Below are 20,082 nucleotides of genomic sequence, written 5' to 3'. Positions count from 1 at the left end.
TGTCCAACAAAACTCACCTACAATATGTTATGTAACAAACATACACTTCAGAAACAGCCATTCCCGTTAGAAAAAACAAACTTTTTTGTGTTTGTTTACAGAACACTCATATTACCTGGGCTCTGCAATATGTTTAGGGGTTATGAACATGGAATATTCGAGAGGACATTAATGCATTTTTCTGGAGAATTTTCTGTCAGGTGGTAGAACAGCTTGTTATAAAGAAGTAGATATAACATTTTAAAACAGAAGAATCTCAAGTGTAATATTTCTTTTTTTTTTTTTCCCCCAAAGATTTTATTTATTTCTTTGACACAGAGAGACACAGTAAGACAGGGAACACAAGCAGGGGGACTGAGAGAGAAGTAAGCTTCCTGCTGAGCAGAGACCCTGTTGCAGGGCTCAATCCCAGGACTCCAGGATCATGACCTGAGCCAAAGGCAGATACTTAATGACTTGAGCCACCCTGACGCCCCTCAAGTATAATATTTCAAAGATAACTATTTTCTTATACTTGTAAAAGAAATAGGAATAGAATCACATGGGATGCCATTTACTTCAAACATATACATGCATTTTTACTTTAACATTTGTGGCCAATACTGTGTAAGACCAATCTTTATGGTCTTAACATTAACTTCTCCAGCAGGATCTATATACAGCAGAAGTGTTTGTATCACTTTATTTCTGCTTGTTAGACTAATAGTATCAGAAAATAATTTAGTCACCTGGAACTATACTTAGGCAAAATATAAAAAGAATCTAGACAATTTAATTGTATTCTGCATGTCTGTAATTCTGTATTAAAAAATAGTAAGTGAACTCATGATGTAATTTTCCCAAAACACAGCTTTTATTATAGAGTACCCTAAATTAGACATACCTCTCTCTGTAAACATTGTGCATGCTCATGAAAAGTCCAGTTTCCTAAATAGGTATAATGAACAAATAAAAGCAAAACTGTTCAAGAAATTTACCCTTGAAACTTAAGTTAACTATTACCATCTTTGAAAAATAATGCAGAAATGTTCCACTAAGGAATGCTGAAATAGAAACAATTTGAATTTTAAAGTCATTTATTCTTTTGAAAATATATTTGTTTTAAACAACAAAAAACCTAAGATTTAAATCTGTCCCTTATGAATAGCTTAAGCAATATACTAAATCATACTTACTTTGAACCAACAAAACACTGGCAGTAATGCAACTAATGTCTAATGAACCCAGAAGTTCAGATAAAATTAGAAGTTTGTGTGTCCTCTATAACAAAATTTTTCCTTAATTCAGAAAAAAAAAAATCTAGCATCCAATTTAAGTATATAAAGCCAAAATATTCTTTTTGCCAGTGCTCTTTTGAAATGTGAATTGATATTAACCATACTTACTAACCATACTTCTGATAACTAGGCCAGTGACAACTGTAACTTAATTACAATTTCATGGTTCAAAGTGGCATTCCATCAAAGTAAACAGATACCAGAAGTATACAGGAGTAAAAATAAACCTCTACTAGTCAATTTAATCAAACTGGTCGTATAAATTTCGTTTCAATGGCTAGTAAGTATTTCAAACTGCTAAAAGTTCATCTGATTAAACTAAAGTACTCTAATATACGGAAAACCAAGCAAAAACCTAGTTTAGTGGCAATGTCCTAGATGGTAAGATTTTAGACAGATAGGTAGCTGCTTAAAAAAAGACCAGTTATCACCCACTCTCATCCTCCAAACAGCACCCATACAAATCCCATAAAAACCAGTACATTAAGATGCAATTTTCAAATTTATACTCTCTCTCAACCAGTGTTTCTCTAACTTTTTTTCCCTCATTAATACTCCCTTACAGCTTTCAGGCCTTTTAATCCTAATTACCACCCCATAAAACTTTAATACCATCGATACAATGTATCCCTATTTATGTATTATATGTATATCCATGCTATCCATGCTTTATACAAAGAATGAGATTCTTCTATCAAGAACATACGTTTACCAAGAACGTCTGGTCTAAACAATGAAAGGTTTACAATACTAAGGCTTTTTTGTTTTTAAGGGTAAATTGTGAGATAAATTTTAGCATTTAGATATGTAGATTATTTTTAAAATACTTTTAATCAACCACCTAGTTTTATCAGAATTAATTTTTCCTGTAATAGGTGGACACTGTTCTCAGCTACAGTCCTTAGCTTGCATAATAGTGCAGGACCATAAAAAAATAGCCATTCAAAGCAATCTTAATAATCAATGGGGGAAAATATTCTGTGACCTTTAAAAAATCTGTCAAAATATTAAAAACTCACTCAGTTATAAACAAAAAAACCCTGAAAACACTGTAAAGAAGTATGTTGGTATACTGTAATTTAAAACATCAGAAACATTGAGAAAGTATTATTTCACTGTAAAAAACTAATCAAAAGGTGTTTGAACAGTACTTGCCTTTTTGTTAACTTAGGATACTAAGTAAGCATCTATTCTATGCCATTGCAAACTGTCATATTCAAGTTTGGATCAGTTTCCACCATTTTATCATTTGTACTTTCAATGTTGCAAAATAACTAATCTTTAACGTGAAGTTTTTACCATCACTTCCTCTGGGACCTATTCAACCTTCTCGTCACAACCAATTTCCTTATTACATGAAGCTTGTCTCCATGAGGTTCCCTCAGCTGCATACTGAGACTCAACATTCCCATCAGTGATTTCTTCTAACTCCACTTACCATTCAGTTCAAATCTCACATCTAGCATTACCATTTTTCATTTCTTCACTCATTTTTATCTTTGTTGGCCAGTTCTTTTGATGATCTACTTTTGCAAAATGTCACATGGGTGACAAGGAGACAACACAACCACATGCTTTGCTGTGAGTGCACTGAGTGACAGATGTGCAGTAACCAATCACTAGCAGAATTTGAGAGAAGTACTGTGATTGGTCAGTGATGATGAAGCACGTCTGTTACATAACGATCCTTGGACCAAAGGGCTATCAGGGAAGTCTGTACTTCACCTAACTGCTCACAGTACAGACGTGCTAACTGAAATTTGAACTGTGCTAATGGAGGACTGTCTTTGTTTGCCTCCTTGTTAACACTGACCCAGACAGGCTTAAAGAGGACTGCTGAGGAATAGCCCATCTAAATTTACATCAGATAATGAATCTTAAAGCACCCTAAATGCAACTTTAGTGCCCAGTGAGTGTATGTTGAGGTGGTTTTCAAATTCTCTGTCATTTGGCAATCAACTTTGAAAATTTATCTTAGGATGATAGAGTTTTAGAAATAGAGAAGGCATCTTTAAAGAGCCCATAATTTGATACCACAAATTATCCAGCATGTTTGTTATGAATGATTTCTCCTCCTTCGATTTCGATTTGCTCGTACAGCCACTTGCGGTCACAGCGGCATTCGGCTCCACATTTGGTGGAACCACAGGCAGGACAAGCATAGAAACATCCTAAACAGTCTTCATCGAGGCAGTCACAAAGGTCCATTCCACTGAAAATTAGGAGACCCTGGCTATCATAGACCTTACTCTTCGCTGGTATCACTTGTCTGTAAAATAAAACACAAGACGAATTATACCTCTCAAACACAATATTTTTGAACATGTTTTTGAAAATAAGGTAATGAAAACAAATTTAAGGTGTAATATTTTGAATTAGGGATGATGTCCTACAAAACTAGTACATAACTTACCAGACTCAAGCCTACGCTATAATTAGTAGTAAATGAACTCTGTTGTGAGAAGAGACCTCATTCTAAAGTGTGGAGACAAATCCAAGAAGCCTGAATATGCTTCTAGAAGTCCATTTAAAAGTCAACTCAGTCCATTCCTTTACCATTTCCAAAAAATATATTTGTTTGAAGTATTATCCCCTTACCTTAACAGCAACAACAGAGAATGGCAGCTTAATAGTGGGACATTCTGTTGGTTACCAATCTCTTTCTATGACCCTACTTGTTTTTATACTGCAATTAATCTGTTTCTTGTTCTTTAATATACTCTAGCAAATATGGCTTAAAAACAATTAAATGACTCAGTGGAAAATCTTAACAGATGGAATAAATGGCATATGTAGAAAATAATTCTGAATGATTATACTAACATTTCTTTGTCAACCTGTACTTTAGAAATGTTCAATTTAAAAAGTCATATTCTAAACAATTTAGTTTTCTCAATCATTCTGTTGACTGTACCATGTCTATTTTAGACATGTTAAAAAATAAAAAGCAACCTTGAATTCTTCTAAGATTGACTTTTTGGCTGCCACCCATAGAGAAGTGATATACCAATTATATAATACCAATACTTTTAAAAAATTCTTTTAGGTGTAATATGTTTAAATTTGAATTCTCATGCCAAAAATGTTAACTTGTTCACTTTGTTGACTCTTTCTTAAAAATAAATTTTTAGAGTTGAAAGGGATGCCTTGATTTTTATGTAGTCCTTGGATATTCTTACTAATCCTAGATCTTCTAATTTAAAACATCTACCCAGAAAATTCAAAACTTAAAATAGTGAAGCAATACAACTCCATCTGAAGCAGCAAGTTAATAGGTCTTCAGTGAACACAGAGCCTACCTGTCAGAACCAGCAGCTGCATTTTTTGTGAGCCTTCTTTTTTCTCTTTTACCAGTTTCTGGAGCAAATTCAGTTTGTTTCCCTGGGTTTGCAAACTGCAATGACCTCAAAGCTTTTGCAGTTCTTCCCTGAAGAAAGGTAAACAAATTATCAACTCAAATCTTGACAATCTACCATGAAGAGATTAATATTTAACTTAATGTTAATCCAGATTATTCCTTAATCTGAAGGACAGTCCGGAATTCACAAAAAAATAAGAAAAAGGTTTTAGAACCCAAGTGCAAACTTTATACAGCCCTAGACAATATTCGAAGTTTACAGGTTAATTTAGCTGTAATATTTTCATTACCTAATTTTAGTCTCTGGCATATCAGGAGGGGCAATAGGCATGGTAAAAACTGCAATGGCTGTTGCTGAGATGGGAGAAAACATAGAAAAACTGCTGTATAACCCATTGGCATAATGCTGAGGTTCCTGGGCCACCTGGCAGTGGAGTATATGTATGACTCATGATCTTGGGGTGCTGAGTTCGAGCCCTATGTTGGGTCTGGAAGTTACTTAAAAAATATTAAATCTTTTAAAAAAAACAAAACTGGGACGCCTGGGTGGCTCAGTTGGTTGGACGACTGCCTTCGGCTCAGGTCGTGATCCTGGAGTCCCGGGATTGAGTCCTGCATCCGGCTCCCAGGTCCACGGAGAGTCTGCTTCTCTCTCTGACCTTCTCCTCGCTCATGCTCTCTTTCACTGTCTCTCTCTCAAATAAATAAATAAAATCTTTGAAAATAAACAAATAAATAAATAAATAAACCAAAACTGAGGTTCCTAATATGATCTTGAGTTCTTAAGGAAAGGTTCTACTTTATATATTTTTAATTTTAAATTCTTATTTAATTTTTTAATTTTTATTTTATATATTTTTAAAAGCAGAGAGGTAATATGGTTTCAAGTTCTGAAATAGTATTATCATCTTTTTAAAAAGCTTTGGTAAAACAAAATTTTGATGGTTAGGGATTTAACCATCATTATTATAATGAATTCTATATATATCATATAAATAATATATAAATATATTTATATATATAATATTCTATAGTATTATACATATATAATGAATTAATGATTCACTATTTGGGGAAAAAACAGTTTATGTGATATATTCCACAAGAGCAACAAATAAATGAAATGGACAAAACTCTAAAGTGATAGCAGCAAGAACCTAGTATGAACTGCAAGAGAACACTGGGTCCTAGAGATATGCCTCTGAGGGGTGAACAAAAGGGAAGCACTACATATAATTTAAAATTTTAATTATCTTTTAATTTGGCTTATTAATATAATGAAAAGGAGGAAATTGAGAAAAATATCCCAGCAGCAAGAATTATAAATTGGTTATAAGTAGAAATTTTGAGAAGTGCTCCTTTGATATACTTGTCTTTGTTCTACACCAAAGATAGCTTTAAGAAATCTCAGTTTTTTTCTCATATAGTTAAATAATCAAAACGTAGGAATGTGAAAAAGGGAGTTATAAATATTTAGTATTTACAATGTAAAAATATATGCTTTTTGACCATAGGGAGTTCTTAAATTAGCAAGTAAGAACTCAGAGCTAGAAGCAATGGAAACTCACAAGCAACTAAAAAACCCAAACAAAAATGGTAATTGTGCCAAAGGAGAAAGAAAGGTTGAAGAAACAATTATTGCAAATCACTTCTCTGGTGTTCATTTTAAAGCGGTCATTTTTAAGTCCTTCATATAAAAGGGGAATTCATTTTGCTATACAGATCCTCACTGGCTGGCAGGTCTCACTGAGTTACTTTGGTATTAGAAAAGAAACTAAGATAACAATTAAGTCCTGGCTTTCCCAGAATGTTCTAAAAGCCACCCTCAACATCTTAGCCCTAGGAGTTATAGCTGGAGTCTTGAACATAATATGCTTTTCCATTCTCTTCCATTCTCAAGCTTATTTTATTATCCAGTCTGGGTATACAGAAATATTTAGAAACACCATTTATTTTCACCTCCCCAGCTTTAATTCAGAATTAGTATAATAAATAATAACATAAATATGATTTCTTTACAATTCGACAAAACCGCACACTGTAAAAGTAAGACAGCAGGAAAAAAATGAATGCTATACATACATCCGAATCAGGTTTTCTTCTCTGCCGGTCTTCAGAATCAACATCCACACTTCCATTGATTATCTGTGTACATTTTGGACAAAGCTTCCAACCAGGTACAAGCTGCCTTCCAAATTTTGCACTCAGAAAAGTGGCATCATCTAAGTCAATTACATGCAAATTTTTTTTGGCTAGTTTTTTGTGTATGTTAAATGGGTCACAACATGACTTCTGCAAATCCTCAAATCTGTCAATGTAAATTTTTGCATGATGGAAGCAAATGGTATTGTTCCCAGAAAGTGTCATTCCAGTTCTAAGTTGAAGTAAAAGCATATCATTTGATGACAATTCTTGCAAAGTCTTGAAACCAGTGTGACGAGTGTAGTAGGTTTTATGGCACTCGTTTGTGGTACGAAGCTGAACTCCAACTGAACATGGATCCATCACTCTGGATTCCAGCAAATTTCCCCTGCTTGATTTTGTTTCGGGATCGCTCTCTAGTAGGTCATGTGCTGATTGCCCTAGAGAAAACACTGAAGTCAGATTTGTGCTGCAAAATTTTTATCTGGGAAACTGAAAAGGCATTTGATAAAATTCCACACCTATTTAAAAGAAAGAAACTCTTAGCATGCAAGGACTAGAAAGACATTCACCAAAAGCTTACAGTAAACATTATTTAATCATAAAACATTAGAAGCATTCCTTCTAAAGTTAGAATTACAAAAGAATACCTGCTATTTAACACTGTATTAAAGCTTCCACTTAACATTTTATTAACAGGGATTGAGAAGAAGAAGTACTACTCAAAGATGACATAAATATCTACACAGAAAATACAAAAGGTTCAACAGATGAGCTATTAAAACTAGTTAAGTAATTCAACAATGATGCTGGAAACCTAAAACATTAAGAGACCTTACAAAATCAATCCTACAAAAGACATGCAAGACTTTTATGGAGAAAATCATCAAACAAAAATACAAAAAGGATCTCCTAAATAAATATAGAAATTAATCATGGGAAGTCTTACTGAGGCATATAAACTCCCTGGGAATTTATCTGTAAATTCAATATTATTCCAGTCAAGTCCCAGCAGGTATTCCACCCACTGCCCTTTGGAATTCAGCAGTTGGTTTATATGGATGAGTAAAAATCCAGTCAAGATAGCCTTGAAGGAAAACAAAGTTGGGTATTTATTTGCCATAAAGCTGTTATAATTAAAAGTGTGGTGTTTAGTATAACAGTAGTATAGACAAATGTAGAATAGTATAGACGAATAGATCCATAAAAAGATGCGGGCTTGGTGTAGTATATGACATGTGATTTTATAAAATCAGTGGGTACTGTGCATTAATGGGGAAAAGACTGAATGAAATATTAGGGGGTAAGCAGCTAACCACATGGAAAAAGACAAGACTAAGATCTCTTTCTCACAAAAATCAACTCCAGATGGATTCAAGAATGGAACAAGAAAAGAAAAACTGTACTAATGTTTCTAAGAAAACACGGAAGACTTTGCAACATTTGGATAGAGAATGTCTCAAACAAGAAAGCACATACCAAAGGAAAAGATGGATACATTTGATTATATGTCAAAATTAAACATTTCCTTATAAATCTAAAGGAGGAAAAACAGCCACACTTGAAAGCTATGGTTAGGATTATTACCCCAAATATACATAAAAAATTCTGACATTTACAGATCAATTAGAAAATGACAAAGAACCCATTAGAAAACTAAGCAAACAGAGGCACCTGGGTGGCTCAGTTAGTTAAGGTCTGCCTTTTGCTCAGGACATGATCCCAAGATCCTGGGATCCAGCCTCGCTTTGGGCTACCTTTCAGCGGGTAGTCTGCTTTTCCCTCTCCCTCTGCACCCTCCCCCCGCCGGCTCATGATTGTCTTCCTCTCTCTCTCTCAAATAAATAAAATCTTAAAAAACAACAACAACAACAACAACAAAAAACTAAGCAAATACAGATACTCAATTCAAGGAAGAGAACAAAACAGCCAATAAATGCATGCAAAGATGTTCAACCTTTATAGTTATTTAAAAAAAAAAAAAGGCGCAAACTGAATACCATTTCTCAAACACTTGCTGAGCAAAATTTTAAAAATCTGATAACCTAGTGCTGGTTAAAATGTGGCCAACTCTTACATGCTCCTTATACACTGACAGGAATGTAAACTCTAACTGCTTCAGAGTCTTTCTGGCAATTTCTCACAAAATTAAACAAGTCTACATCCCAGGACCTTGCACTTTCTGGTCTAGATGTCTGCCAAAAAAATAAATGTCCCAAAAGAGCACGAGGACTTTTGTGTATTTATTGTCTTTGAGCGCTGTGTATTTACATTTGAGCATTTACTGTCTTTGACAGTGAAAAGTTGGAAATTACCTAATTTTAAGGACGAGAAACCATGGATTACTCAACACTTCTATAGGACAGTTAACCACAGGAATTATAAGAATCACCATGGATAAATCTTAAAGATAATCCTAAGTGAAAAAGTTGTAAAAGAATACATTTATGTAAAATTTTAAACACACAAAATAGCGTGCATGGTTTATAGATGAAAATAAGAACCATGCTAAAATATACTTGAGTAATAAATAACAATTTTGTGGTATACATATTTCTTTTTTTTTTTTTAAATTTTAAAGATTTTATTTATTTATTTGACAGACAGAGATCACAAGTAGGCTGAGAGGCAGGAAGAGAGAGAGCTCATGTCCTGAGCTGAAGGCAGAGGCTTTAACCCACTGAGCCACCCAGGTACCCCTGTGGTACACATATTTCTAAGAAGGAAGGAAACTTTTAAAAAAGAGATTTATGGAAGATTAAATTGAAGGCATGTACACAGTGTTTTCATTATTTTCTGTACTTTCCATCTAAAAGTTTTCATAAATATTTTTCAAAGCAAATACAAAAACTTAGTTGAATTCCTTTTTTTTTTTTTTTTTAAAGATTTTATTTATTTATTTGACAGACAGAAATCACAAATAGGCAGAAAGGCAGGCAGAGAGAGAGGGAGGAGCAGGCTCCCGGGGGAGCAGGCTTCCCGCGGAGCAGAGAGCCTGATGAGGGGCTCCATCCCAGAACCCCGGACCATGACGTGAGCCGAAGGTGGAGGCTCAACCCACTGAGCCACCCGGGTGCCCCAACTAAGTTGAATTCTTAAGGAAAAAGTCACAAATACAAGTCAGTAGGAAAAAAAGTATTGAAAATATATGTGAACCACTGAAATCTGGGTGGTGGCAGAGTGTTGAAATAGCTAGGATTCTGCTATTTCGCAAGTGTTTTTTTAAACTTTGCTCCATATTAAAAAACAAACAAACAAACAAACAAACAAACAAAACTGGTTAGAAAGCTTAGATACTTCCCAGCGTTTTCTTCAGAAAAAAACCAGAATCATATAAAACCACATACAAAGATGACTCTGGTCTCATGTAATAAAAAATAGTGAATACATATATATCTGTTCTCAGTTAAAATACTATATTTAAAAAGTTAAAAAATAGAATATAATCTAAAGTTCAAAATGTCACTGGACATTTTTAACCTAAAATGTTTAAAAGCTAATTAAGATGGAGCATATTTATATATTTTTATTCTATTTCAACCAACTTTTAAAATTTAACTTCCTAGTAATCGTGTCTAGTGCATCAGATAAAATAGCTTGTATTATACAAATAATTAAATTTCTTTTAACAGAAATATGGGTTAAAATAAATGAAGGAATAGAAGAGAGGAAGCCAGAGATACAGTTATAAAACAACAAACTATGCTGTACTGTACTATAACAGACACGGGACAGAAGTCTGGCTCTGACCTTAACAATTAACACAAAGAAAGAAACTTGATTAATAACCTCCTTAGCACATTATGGAAACTCCTAATGTTTTCTCTCTCATTGATGCTTGATTCCTTACATTTGTAATAACTATCACCAATTTGTAGCCACTGATCTGTGATTTTCTGAACATAAAATTATTTCCAAGCATTCAAAGACTTGGACTACCTTGACCATATTTAATAGGAAAAGCATCTAGGAACTTAGATTTGTTTTAGAAATTCTGTTTGTCCATAGAACTAATACATTTTTACCCACTAGGGAATTCTTTTCCTTGGCTACTGGGAAATCTGTTCCTTTAGTTTCCTTTTATCTTTTTTTTTTTTTTTCTCCATTCTCAACTTATTTTATTTGAGGCAGGTATTACCTTGATACAAGACCAAGGTCATTCCAAAACAGGAAATAAGTAAGTAAATAAATAAATAAAAACTTAAAAGACCAAAATTCCTTGTGAACATAGGCAAAAAATTCATAAAAACAATTTAGTACACAGAATCCATAAGTCACAACCATCAAAAGTGTCACTAAATTGGGCGCCTGGGTGGCTCAGTGGGTTAAAGCCTCTGCCTTCAGTTCAGGTCATGATCTCAGGGTCCTGGGATAGAGCCCTGCATGGGGCTCTCTGCTCAGCAGGAAGCCTGCTCCCCCCCCCCCCCCCGCCTCTCTGCCTACTTGTGATCTCTGTCTGTCAAATTAAAAAAAAAAAAGTGTCACTAAATTCAGAAATACTCAGGAATAATTTTAACAAAACATGGAACGTCTCTACACTAACATCTACAAAATTTGTTAATATTTTAAAAGACCAAAATAGTGAGATATACCATACCCCAAAACACAAAATTGGTTGACTGCTGTTCTCCTCATGTTAATTTATAGATTCAATGCAATCATAATCATAAATTAATAAGCTTCATCTAAAATTTACATAGAAATACAAAGGACTTCCTACATCCAAACAACCATAAGAAAGAATAAAGCTGGAAGGCCTTCTAGTCCAATCAGAATGGACTTACTCTAATCAGTATGGTATGGAATCATCTTTTTTTTTTAAGATTTTATTTATTTATTTGACACAGAGAGAGAGAGAGACAGTGACAGAGGAACACAAGCAGAGGAAGCAGGAGAGGGAGAAGCAGGCTTCCTGATGAACAGGGAGCCCAATGTGGGACTTGATCCCAGGGTCCTGGGATCATGACCTGAGCTGAAGGCAGACACTTGCTGACTGGTGCCCTGGTATGGAATCATCTTAAAGATAGATATATACATATCAATGGGATCAAATATAAACCCAAGAGATATATACCCATTTATATGCACAAGTGATTTCTGGTAAAGGTATAAAGCCAATCCTATGGGAAAAGTCAGGTTTTCAACAAGTGGTTTTGAAATAAATGGATATCCATATAAGAAAAATGAATATTGGCCAGTACCCTACACTACAGATGAAAAATCAAGATAGTTCATAGTCTTCAACACTAAAGTTAAACTAAAGACTTCTGGGGAAAGCATTGGAGCCCATATTTATGATGCTGTGTAGACAAAGATTTCTCAGGAAACAGAAAGCAATTACCGTACAGAAAAAATGATAATTAGGTTTCATAAAGACTACTTTTATTCAATGGAAGTCAAAATTTCAGATATTAATAGGAAAGCCATATATTGAGAGAAAATACGCAAACAGTATTTATCAGCCAAATCCTTGCATCCAGATTTAAAAAACTGTAACTCAACAATAAAAAGACAAACCATTAACATTGGCAAAAGACTTAAGTAGACATTTCAAAAAGCAAGATATATATAGTCAAGAGACAGCACATGAAAAACAACTGACAGCCATTAAAAAGAATAAAAGCTTGCCATTTGCAATGACACGAATGGAGCTAGAGTATATTATGCTAAGTCAAATTAAGTCACTCAGAGAAAACAAATACCATATGATTTCACTCATGAACTCTATGGGAAGGGGGAAAGGAGAAAAAGGGAGAGGGAACAACCCATAAGAGACTCTTAATGATAGAGAACAAACTGAGGGTTGATTGAAGGAGGTCGGTAGGAGGTAGGTTAGATGGGGGATGGGTATTAAGGAGGGCACTTGTGATGAGCACCGGCTGTTATATGCAAGTGATGAATCACTGAATTCTACTCCTGAAACCGATATTGCACTGCATGTTCACTAAAATTTAAATAACAAAATGAAAATAAGAATTAAAAAAAATTCCAGTGAATGTGTACTGCAGTATCACTGAAATAGTGCAATCTCTAAAGACCAAGTAAGCAATTGTTCATGTGTTTACTTCCCTTTTATCTTGTCTAAATTACTACATAGTTCATTAGAGTTTATTTTATTAGCAAGACTCTAAGTTGTGCCAGTGTACTTAAGTGATCTCCCTTATAAAATCGGAAATATGATTAAACTCCTACTAAATCATTTTTTTCTGATAAGTACTTGCTTGGACATCTTCCACAAGAGCATAAATTCTTTCATTAATCTTAAACCACTATGAACCTGCACTCCTAGTTGGAGAGTACAGTGTTAAATGTGTTTTTAATTCAACTTAACCATGACCCTATCAGTCCTTGAAAACATCCTCTTCTGGTAAACAGGTGCTTCCAACTATTTTGAGCTCTTGGCACACTTTTGAGTACTAGAACTTATGGAGGAACACTTGAAGGAATTAAACTGTTGCACAATACCATTTTATTAGCAGCCATTCCTCAGGTCTCACTGTTAAGAGTAAATTTACTATTAGAGTTACCAGGTAAAATACAGTATGCTCAGTTAAATATGAATTTTAGATAATGCATATATTTTAATTGTATCCCAAATACTGCTAAAAAGTAATTTGATATTTGTCTGAATTTCAAATTTAAATGCACACCCCATATTATTTGCTAAATCTGGCAACCTCATGTACTATGAATTTTTTGCATCTTCCAGTAAGCAGAGATGTTTCTTTGGTATCAGCTTCACATTATGCCCTACTTCTTACCTGTTGCTAAAAGAAAGCTGAACTCCCCACTAATAAATCACAGGACCTGCTCAGTTTAAAATTAAAATGTCCTAACGGAAGGTAAACTTCCAGTTACAGTAAAAAAAATAAATTCTCCACACTGATTAAAACTCAATGACACAACTGTACCACTCATTTAAAACTGTCATAGTAAAAGGTATACACCTGAATTAATGAAGTCTTACGGCTTAAAGTCTTATGTTAAGTTTGTTTCCTCATCTACTGTTACGCAGTTTGTTCATGCACAGCTAATGCAGGGCTAAAGGAAAAGTCAGGTTAGCTCAAGGTGCACAAAATTTCAGCCAGTGGTTACTGCCTGCCTTCTAAAAATTACAGCCTCTGGCTGCTCCTCCCCTGTTGTATTACTCAATGTCCTTATTTCTGTCTTCCTTCCCTAAAGTTCTGCTGTAGAGCTCCTTGGATCTGTTTCCCAGCAACTTCTTTACCTAGCTTTGGTCTGTGTTCTAGCAATGTGGCCAAAATGAATATTTATTATTTTCTTCAAGTGACAATCCAATAGCTTCACTTTGCTGTCTTCACCTGTATGATGCAATGTTCTCCAGGTAATGATGTAATGATTAATCTAACACCTTTCTTAATTAACAATCAGAAATGCCCTACTATTCACTGTCCACGAACCAGTACTTCACAATCAGCTGGGAACCTATTAGAAAAGAAGAATCTCGGTGTGGACCCTAGACCTACTGAATCAGGATCCATATTAAAAAAAAAAAAATCCCCAGGTTATATGTAAGCGTATTAGTTTGAGATCCACTGCTTTAGGTAATTCAGTTAAGAGAATATTAACCAAACATTTCCATATTTGTAAAGTGTATTTTTTAAAAAAGGAAAATACACACTCACACATGAACTTGCCTTCCAGGAAGTCTGACATTTAAGGAAGGTTATGAAGGGAGGAGAGTCATAAATTTGATAAAACAGATGTATAGAGAACTATGCATTGTTGAAAGCAGAGATGTCAAGGTTTTCACGTTCTGATTACAAGAGCTGTGGGTCTTCCACGGCCTTGCTTCCACTATTTCAGAGCTGACAACTGTAAAGGTTAGCAAGGCAAATGCAATTCTTGTCTATATTCTTGTAACTTCTGTCTAATGGGAGTTTCAATGGATTCCCTGGCCCACTGTAGAAGACCATTTTGCCTCCATGTGCTTATTTATTTTAATATTCCTGATCAAGAAATATGTCTGTTCTTTTGTCATTTAAACTGGTTATAACATCTTACCAGTTCCCTCATTAGTAAGGGAAACAAAATCTGTGTGTTCATAATTTCACAATGTGTGCGACAGTCATGATTTTACTTCTGCCCCCTCTTTTTGTGGAACTTTGTGTGTGTGTAAAATTCTTTTAAACATAGCAAGAGATTAATTTGCTTTAGCTAATCACTTTTACCAGTAAAATATTTAGTATTCATCATGGAAGAAGAAAAAAAAGTACTGCTTTTTAATGGGTAAGATGAAAACCAGTAACAAATGAAAAACCTCAAATGCATTCATTTAGACCTGTTTAATTTAGTTCTTTTGCCCCACCTTTGGGAAGATTTTTACTATGATAAAAATGAGATCTAGGTCTTCAAGTACTTTTTTCAACTACACCTAGTGAAGTAGGATTTATAAATACTAATACTTAATTAGTCACTAAGTCTCCTAAGGCCTTCCTCTAGAGGTGTGGGCGAATTTTATTTGTATACTTATTTTCCATTTCAAATAGCAAAAATGCCTTTTGAGAACTTAATTTTATCTGGAACCTGTGTTCGTGATTCTTTAAGAGTCATGGTCAAAGAAACCTTCCATTCCTCTCCTAATGGCTTTTACAAGACTCTGAGGATACCCCCTTGTTTACAGATGACTAGGAAAGATTCTTTGACTCAGTTATAAATTTGTCAATCTTAAAGATTTATTTGTTTATTTGAAAAAGGAGAGGGAGAGAGAGAGAGAGTATGACCACACACAGTTTAGCACACATGGGCCAGTGGAAAACAGAGGGAAAGGGAAAGCCAACTCCCCACTGAGTGGGGAGGCCAATGGGGGGCTCCAGGCTCTATCTCACAACCCAGAGATCATGACCTGAGTCGAAACCAAAAGTCTGCTGCTTTACCGAGCCACTGAGGCGCCCCTATAAATCTGTTAACTTTAACTTCATGTCAAAAGTGACCAACTGTTAGCTATATTTTAAGTATCTCTCCTGCCCCCCAAGTCCCAGAACTTTGGTCCACCCTCAACCAGGGCCCAAAATAACTCCTCCAGAAAAGAGGCTGGCCTCAGGGCAAAACATTCTAGAATCTGTAATCCAATCAAGGTGTCTCTTCTAGCAACCTTTACTCTTCCCTTGAGATGCCGGTAGATCTTTTGATTATAGAGAATTTTCTCCATTGCAATAGTTCCCTTTCCCCTATGTGCATAACCCTTTCAAATAAAGTCTTTACTAATTCTGGATTTTTTTTTTTATTTGAAAAATCCCTAAAAATTTTTTTGCATTTTGGGTTTCTGGTGCTTTAGGGCTGCCAACATTTTATTCAGTGCCTAAATATAGTATGTTTTCTGATTCTAAAATTAACATTTAATATTCTTATAGCACTCTAGAAGAGTCAAAAGACAAGGTAATAAGTGTGGAATAGATTAGACCCCTTGTTTTACTTCTACCACCTTAGGTAGTAAATAAAATTATTTGTTCCTTGTGTGACTTGAACACTGCAAACTCAAGAAAGAAGTTTTTTTTTTTTTTTTCCCTAAACTGAGGTATAATTTACATGTAACATTATTAGTTTCAGGTGTACAAGGTAATGATTTGACATTTGCATATATTATGAAAGATCATCACAGTAAGTTGTTAACATCCATCACCACATGGTTACAAATTTTTTTCTTCTGATGAGAACTTTCAAGATTTACTTCTTTAGCAACTTTCAAATATACAACACAGTGTTATTAACTATTGTCACTATGCTTACATTACATCCCGTTATTTATTTTATAACTGTTAAGTTTGTACCTTTTGACCCCCTTCAGCCATTTTGTCCACCCCCCTCCTCTGGCAACCACCAATCTGTTCTATGAATTTGTTTTTTGTTTTTTAATAATTTAAAATTTATACATATGGGGGGTGCCTGGGTAGCTCAGTCAGTTAAGCGTCTATCTTCGGCTAGACTTAGGATCTCAGGGTACTAGGATTGAGCTCATTGTCAGGCTTCCCGCTCAGTCCGCTTCTCCCTCTGCCCCTGCCCCTCCCCTCACTTGTGCCCTCTCCCTCCCCCTTTCACTCTCTCATATAAATAAATAAAAATCTTAAAAAAATAAAATTTATACATGTATATATTTGGATTCTATGGAATAAGCTTTTAAGCATTATCACTTGCTATCCATTACCAAACTCTAAGGCAGGCAGGCTAGATATAGCTGAGCATGCTCATACAAGGAAATCACACTAACAAGCGTTCCTAGTAACACAAGGTCTAGGACATTACTGCAGGGCACCTACAGGATTGAAACAGGACACCACAGCCATCACTGCCACTAACATAGCAGGGAAAGATAAGTTTTTTTTTTCCTTCCCAAAATTTAGAGGGAGATTTCCCAAAATATTTTCCAATATGTTGGTTTCCCTCAATACAGCTTTTCCAGTTTCCTAATTAGTGGGAAAAAGCATTAGAGAAAATTTAGCCAAACAAGAAATTTGCTGAATTTTTAGGTCAACTTATAATAAGTCTTTCCCTTTCATGACAAATGCCTTTTTTCTTTTGGGGGGGGGCAGGAGAGTGTCTTAGAAATTTACAAGGCATTTTCCCAGATTATCTCGTATTTAATGGGAAAAAAAATTATCCGCCCCTCCTTTATGAATCAGCAGTTTTAGTCATAGGCATACACATACTCGTCATGCCTCCTGCAACTGTCAACTTTTTGTACCCATTATCTTCAAATACTAACTTACTCACACAAGTCAATGGACACTAGAAGGGGTAAAGAGCCAAAGGAGATAGTCTTTAATCCTCAAAGAGTCAGGCCCAACAAGGAAGGTAAAGAATTACAAACCAAAATATAGTCAATAGTACCACTTAAAATATTTGGTTAAATATTTGGTTAAATATTTGCCTGAGGCTAGTAAGTGCCAGGTACAGCACCAAGCACAAACATCATCTCTTTAATCTTGACAACAGTGAAGTACGATCATCCCCATTTACACATGATGAAACTGAAACTTAAGAGCTCTACTTACATGCCTAGCACAGAGCCTGTTATACCATTCAAGTTCTTGCTTAACGGGAAAAAGAAAAAAAAAAAACCACAAACACTACTTTTACTTTATATGAAGAACCCCTCTTAATCAGGCCCTAATGATTTACTCTAGGTTTACCTAATGTACTCCCCTCAGATTTTTTAATGCTTTGTCTAGCATACTTTCAGATCACTTGGGGAACAATTTAGCAAACCCTTCAGGCTTCCAAATTTGTCATTTGTCTCTAATCTTCTAGTCTTTAAAGGCCAAAGAGAACTGAAATGGGATTTCAACAACTGAGAGATTATTTCCAGACCAAGAAAAATTAGCAAAGTTCTCTTTATTCTACCTGATTCTGGATGTGGCCCAAACCGTCAAACAATACTTAACACTACAGTTGTTGAGTAAGTGATCGTGAAACCAAACTCTAAATCATTCCCTTGAAAATACGTTCATCTCTTCCTAAAAAACAAGAGTCTGGACCATCTAGCATGGCATTACTTGTTCATACGCCACACACTCTAGGTCAAACTACATGACCTGCAAAGTTCACTTTATAGGGTTCTTCTCTGCTTGGAAAGCCCACGGACCTTTCTGCGCCAGGCAATGCTAACTTATTTTTCGGGGCAGCACCAGTGTCTTTTGCCTATCTGGTGTGCCTTACTCAAATGCTATTATTAATAGGTTCTTCCTTCTCTGTGACTGCAGAACAATTTAACAGTGCATTAAGACTTTTTCTCTATTCTCAGCTGTGGGAAGGCAGGAGCTGTATGGTTATATTTTCCGCATCACCTGAGGCCAAAGAGGAACTGTACTGTTGGTCTTTCAATAACATATTAAGCTCGGTGAGGTCAAGGAATCACCCAGTTCCTGTGTTACAGTCGTGGCTTCTCTGGCATCAACGCCAGCACTTCGTAAACAACGTCTTTGGAATACACGTTTTGAAACTGCCACAATCTCACACCGAGGAGGATGAATCTCTCCAAATCGGGGTGAGCAGGTCCGCAGGATGCTGCAATTATTCCCCCCTCAGCAGCACGGTGGGCACAAGCATGACGCCCCCAGCTGTCAGCCACGTCGTGTTTCAAGCTCCCATATACATCTAAGGATCATTTATTGTATTTATCCTACAGGGGTGGGAAAATGAATACTGATCGGCCTCCGGCCTCAACCGAACAGCTAGGGCTAGGGAGATGCTCACTAAAAAATAAATTAAAATAAAAAAACAAAACTGGCGCGAACTAGGTTCAAGGCCGTAATTACCCTCTAGTAAACAGCGCAAGCCTAAGTCACAGCTTTGCCGGCCCCCGGTCTTCCGAAAAGAGGCGACCAACCCGCGGAGGGCACAGATGCGACAGAACCTGTGCTGGGTCCTGACACAGGGGGCCCGCAGATGAACTAGGGCAAGTCGGGGGCTCTGCAGGGTGGCGGGCTGCGGGAGGCCCCAGCCAGCCGCTGGAAGTCACTCTCACGTGTCCGGGCCTCCTCGCCCACCTCTCCTTCCATACCTCCGTGAACCGGCCCTGGCTCCCCCTCTCCCCCACCGACCGGTCGCGCCCTTCCCAGAGCCTCCCCCCCATCCCTCCCACCTTAGCTCGTGCTCTCCTCTGCGGAGTTTGGGCTGCACCCGCATTCACGTAACGTAGGGCGGACTGGGCGGCCGGCTTTTCCTCACCTCCCCGCGCTGCCACTGAGAGGAGGGCGGATGAGAGCTAGAGAGGCTCAGCGTGACCATAAAGAGGCAGAAGCCTAGAGCGACCCAAGCCTGGCCCGCCTCCCGGGAGGGCGGAAAGGGCGGGGCGGCGTTAATTGGCGGAAGATGCAACGTGAGGCAAGGGTTGCTTCAGAAGCTACCTCAGCTCAGCGTCTGTTCCGTGTGTGCTCTGAGGTTAGGGAATCGCGAGCTCTCTGGGGCCATTTCTTATAAGATGCAGGTTCAACTGACTTAGATTGTGTTCGCAAAGCTCGGCGCCCGTGCGCGAGGCCAGATTTTTGCACCCCCCTCCTCTAATCCCTGGAGAGGTGAACGAGTTCCAAGAACCTCAAGAACAGACCCTTTATTTACAGCCTCACGTTTTCTGTGATTTCATTTGTTCAAACGAAATGTATTCCCCAATGCATCTCATTTATTATAAACTATAAAAATAGCTATGTTTATTACTTAAAAGTAAAATGTAGGCTCCAGGAAGATGCTTGTAAAATTTGTGAGGGAAGAAATCGTGTATTTCGTGGACCCTTACCGTCTGCCGCAGTTTAGGTGCTCGGTTTTTGAAGTGGATTTTGTTCATCCAGA

The 20,082-nt window shown here is 36.4% G+C and overlaps 1 protein-coding gene across 1 annotated transcript; it reads right to left on the bottom strand.

Moving 5' to 3' along the window:
- Positions 1-831: 831 nt before the first annotated feature.
- ARL14EP (ADP ribosylation factor like GTPase 14 effector protein) lies at positions 832-19,509 on the bottom strand. The gene is made up of 4 exons (XM_032358773.1): positions 19,379-19,509; positions 6,718-7,217; positions 4,577-4,704; positions 832-3,546 (listed from the first exon to the last, which is right to left on the bottom strand). Exons 2-4 carry the CDS (start codon positions 7,138-7,140, stop codon positions 3,318-3,320), a joined length of 780 nt encoding a protein of 259 aa, XP_032214664.1. The 5' UTR covers positions 7,141-7,217; positions 19,379-19,509; the 3' UTR covers positions 832-3,317.
- Between the last annotated feature and the right edge of the window lie 573 nt (positions 19,510-20,082).

This window comes from Mustela erminea, chromosome 9 (assembly GCF_009829155.1).
Source record: "Mustela erminea isolate mMusErm1 chromosome 9, mMusErm1.Pri, whole genome shotgun sequence".
Classification (NCBI taxonomy): Eukaryota; Metazoa; Chordata; class Mammalia; order Carnivora; family Mustelidae; genus Mustela; species Mustela erminea.
The sequence above is the reverse complement of the archived record's forward strand: the minus strand, read 5'-3'. Positions and strand labels throughout refer to the sequence as shown.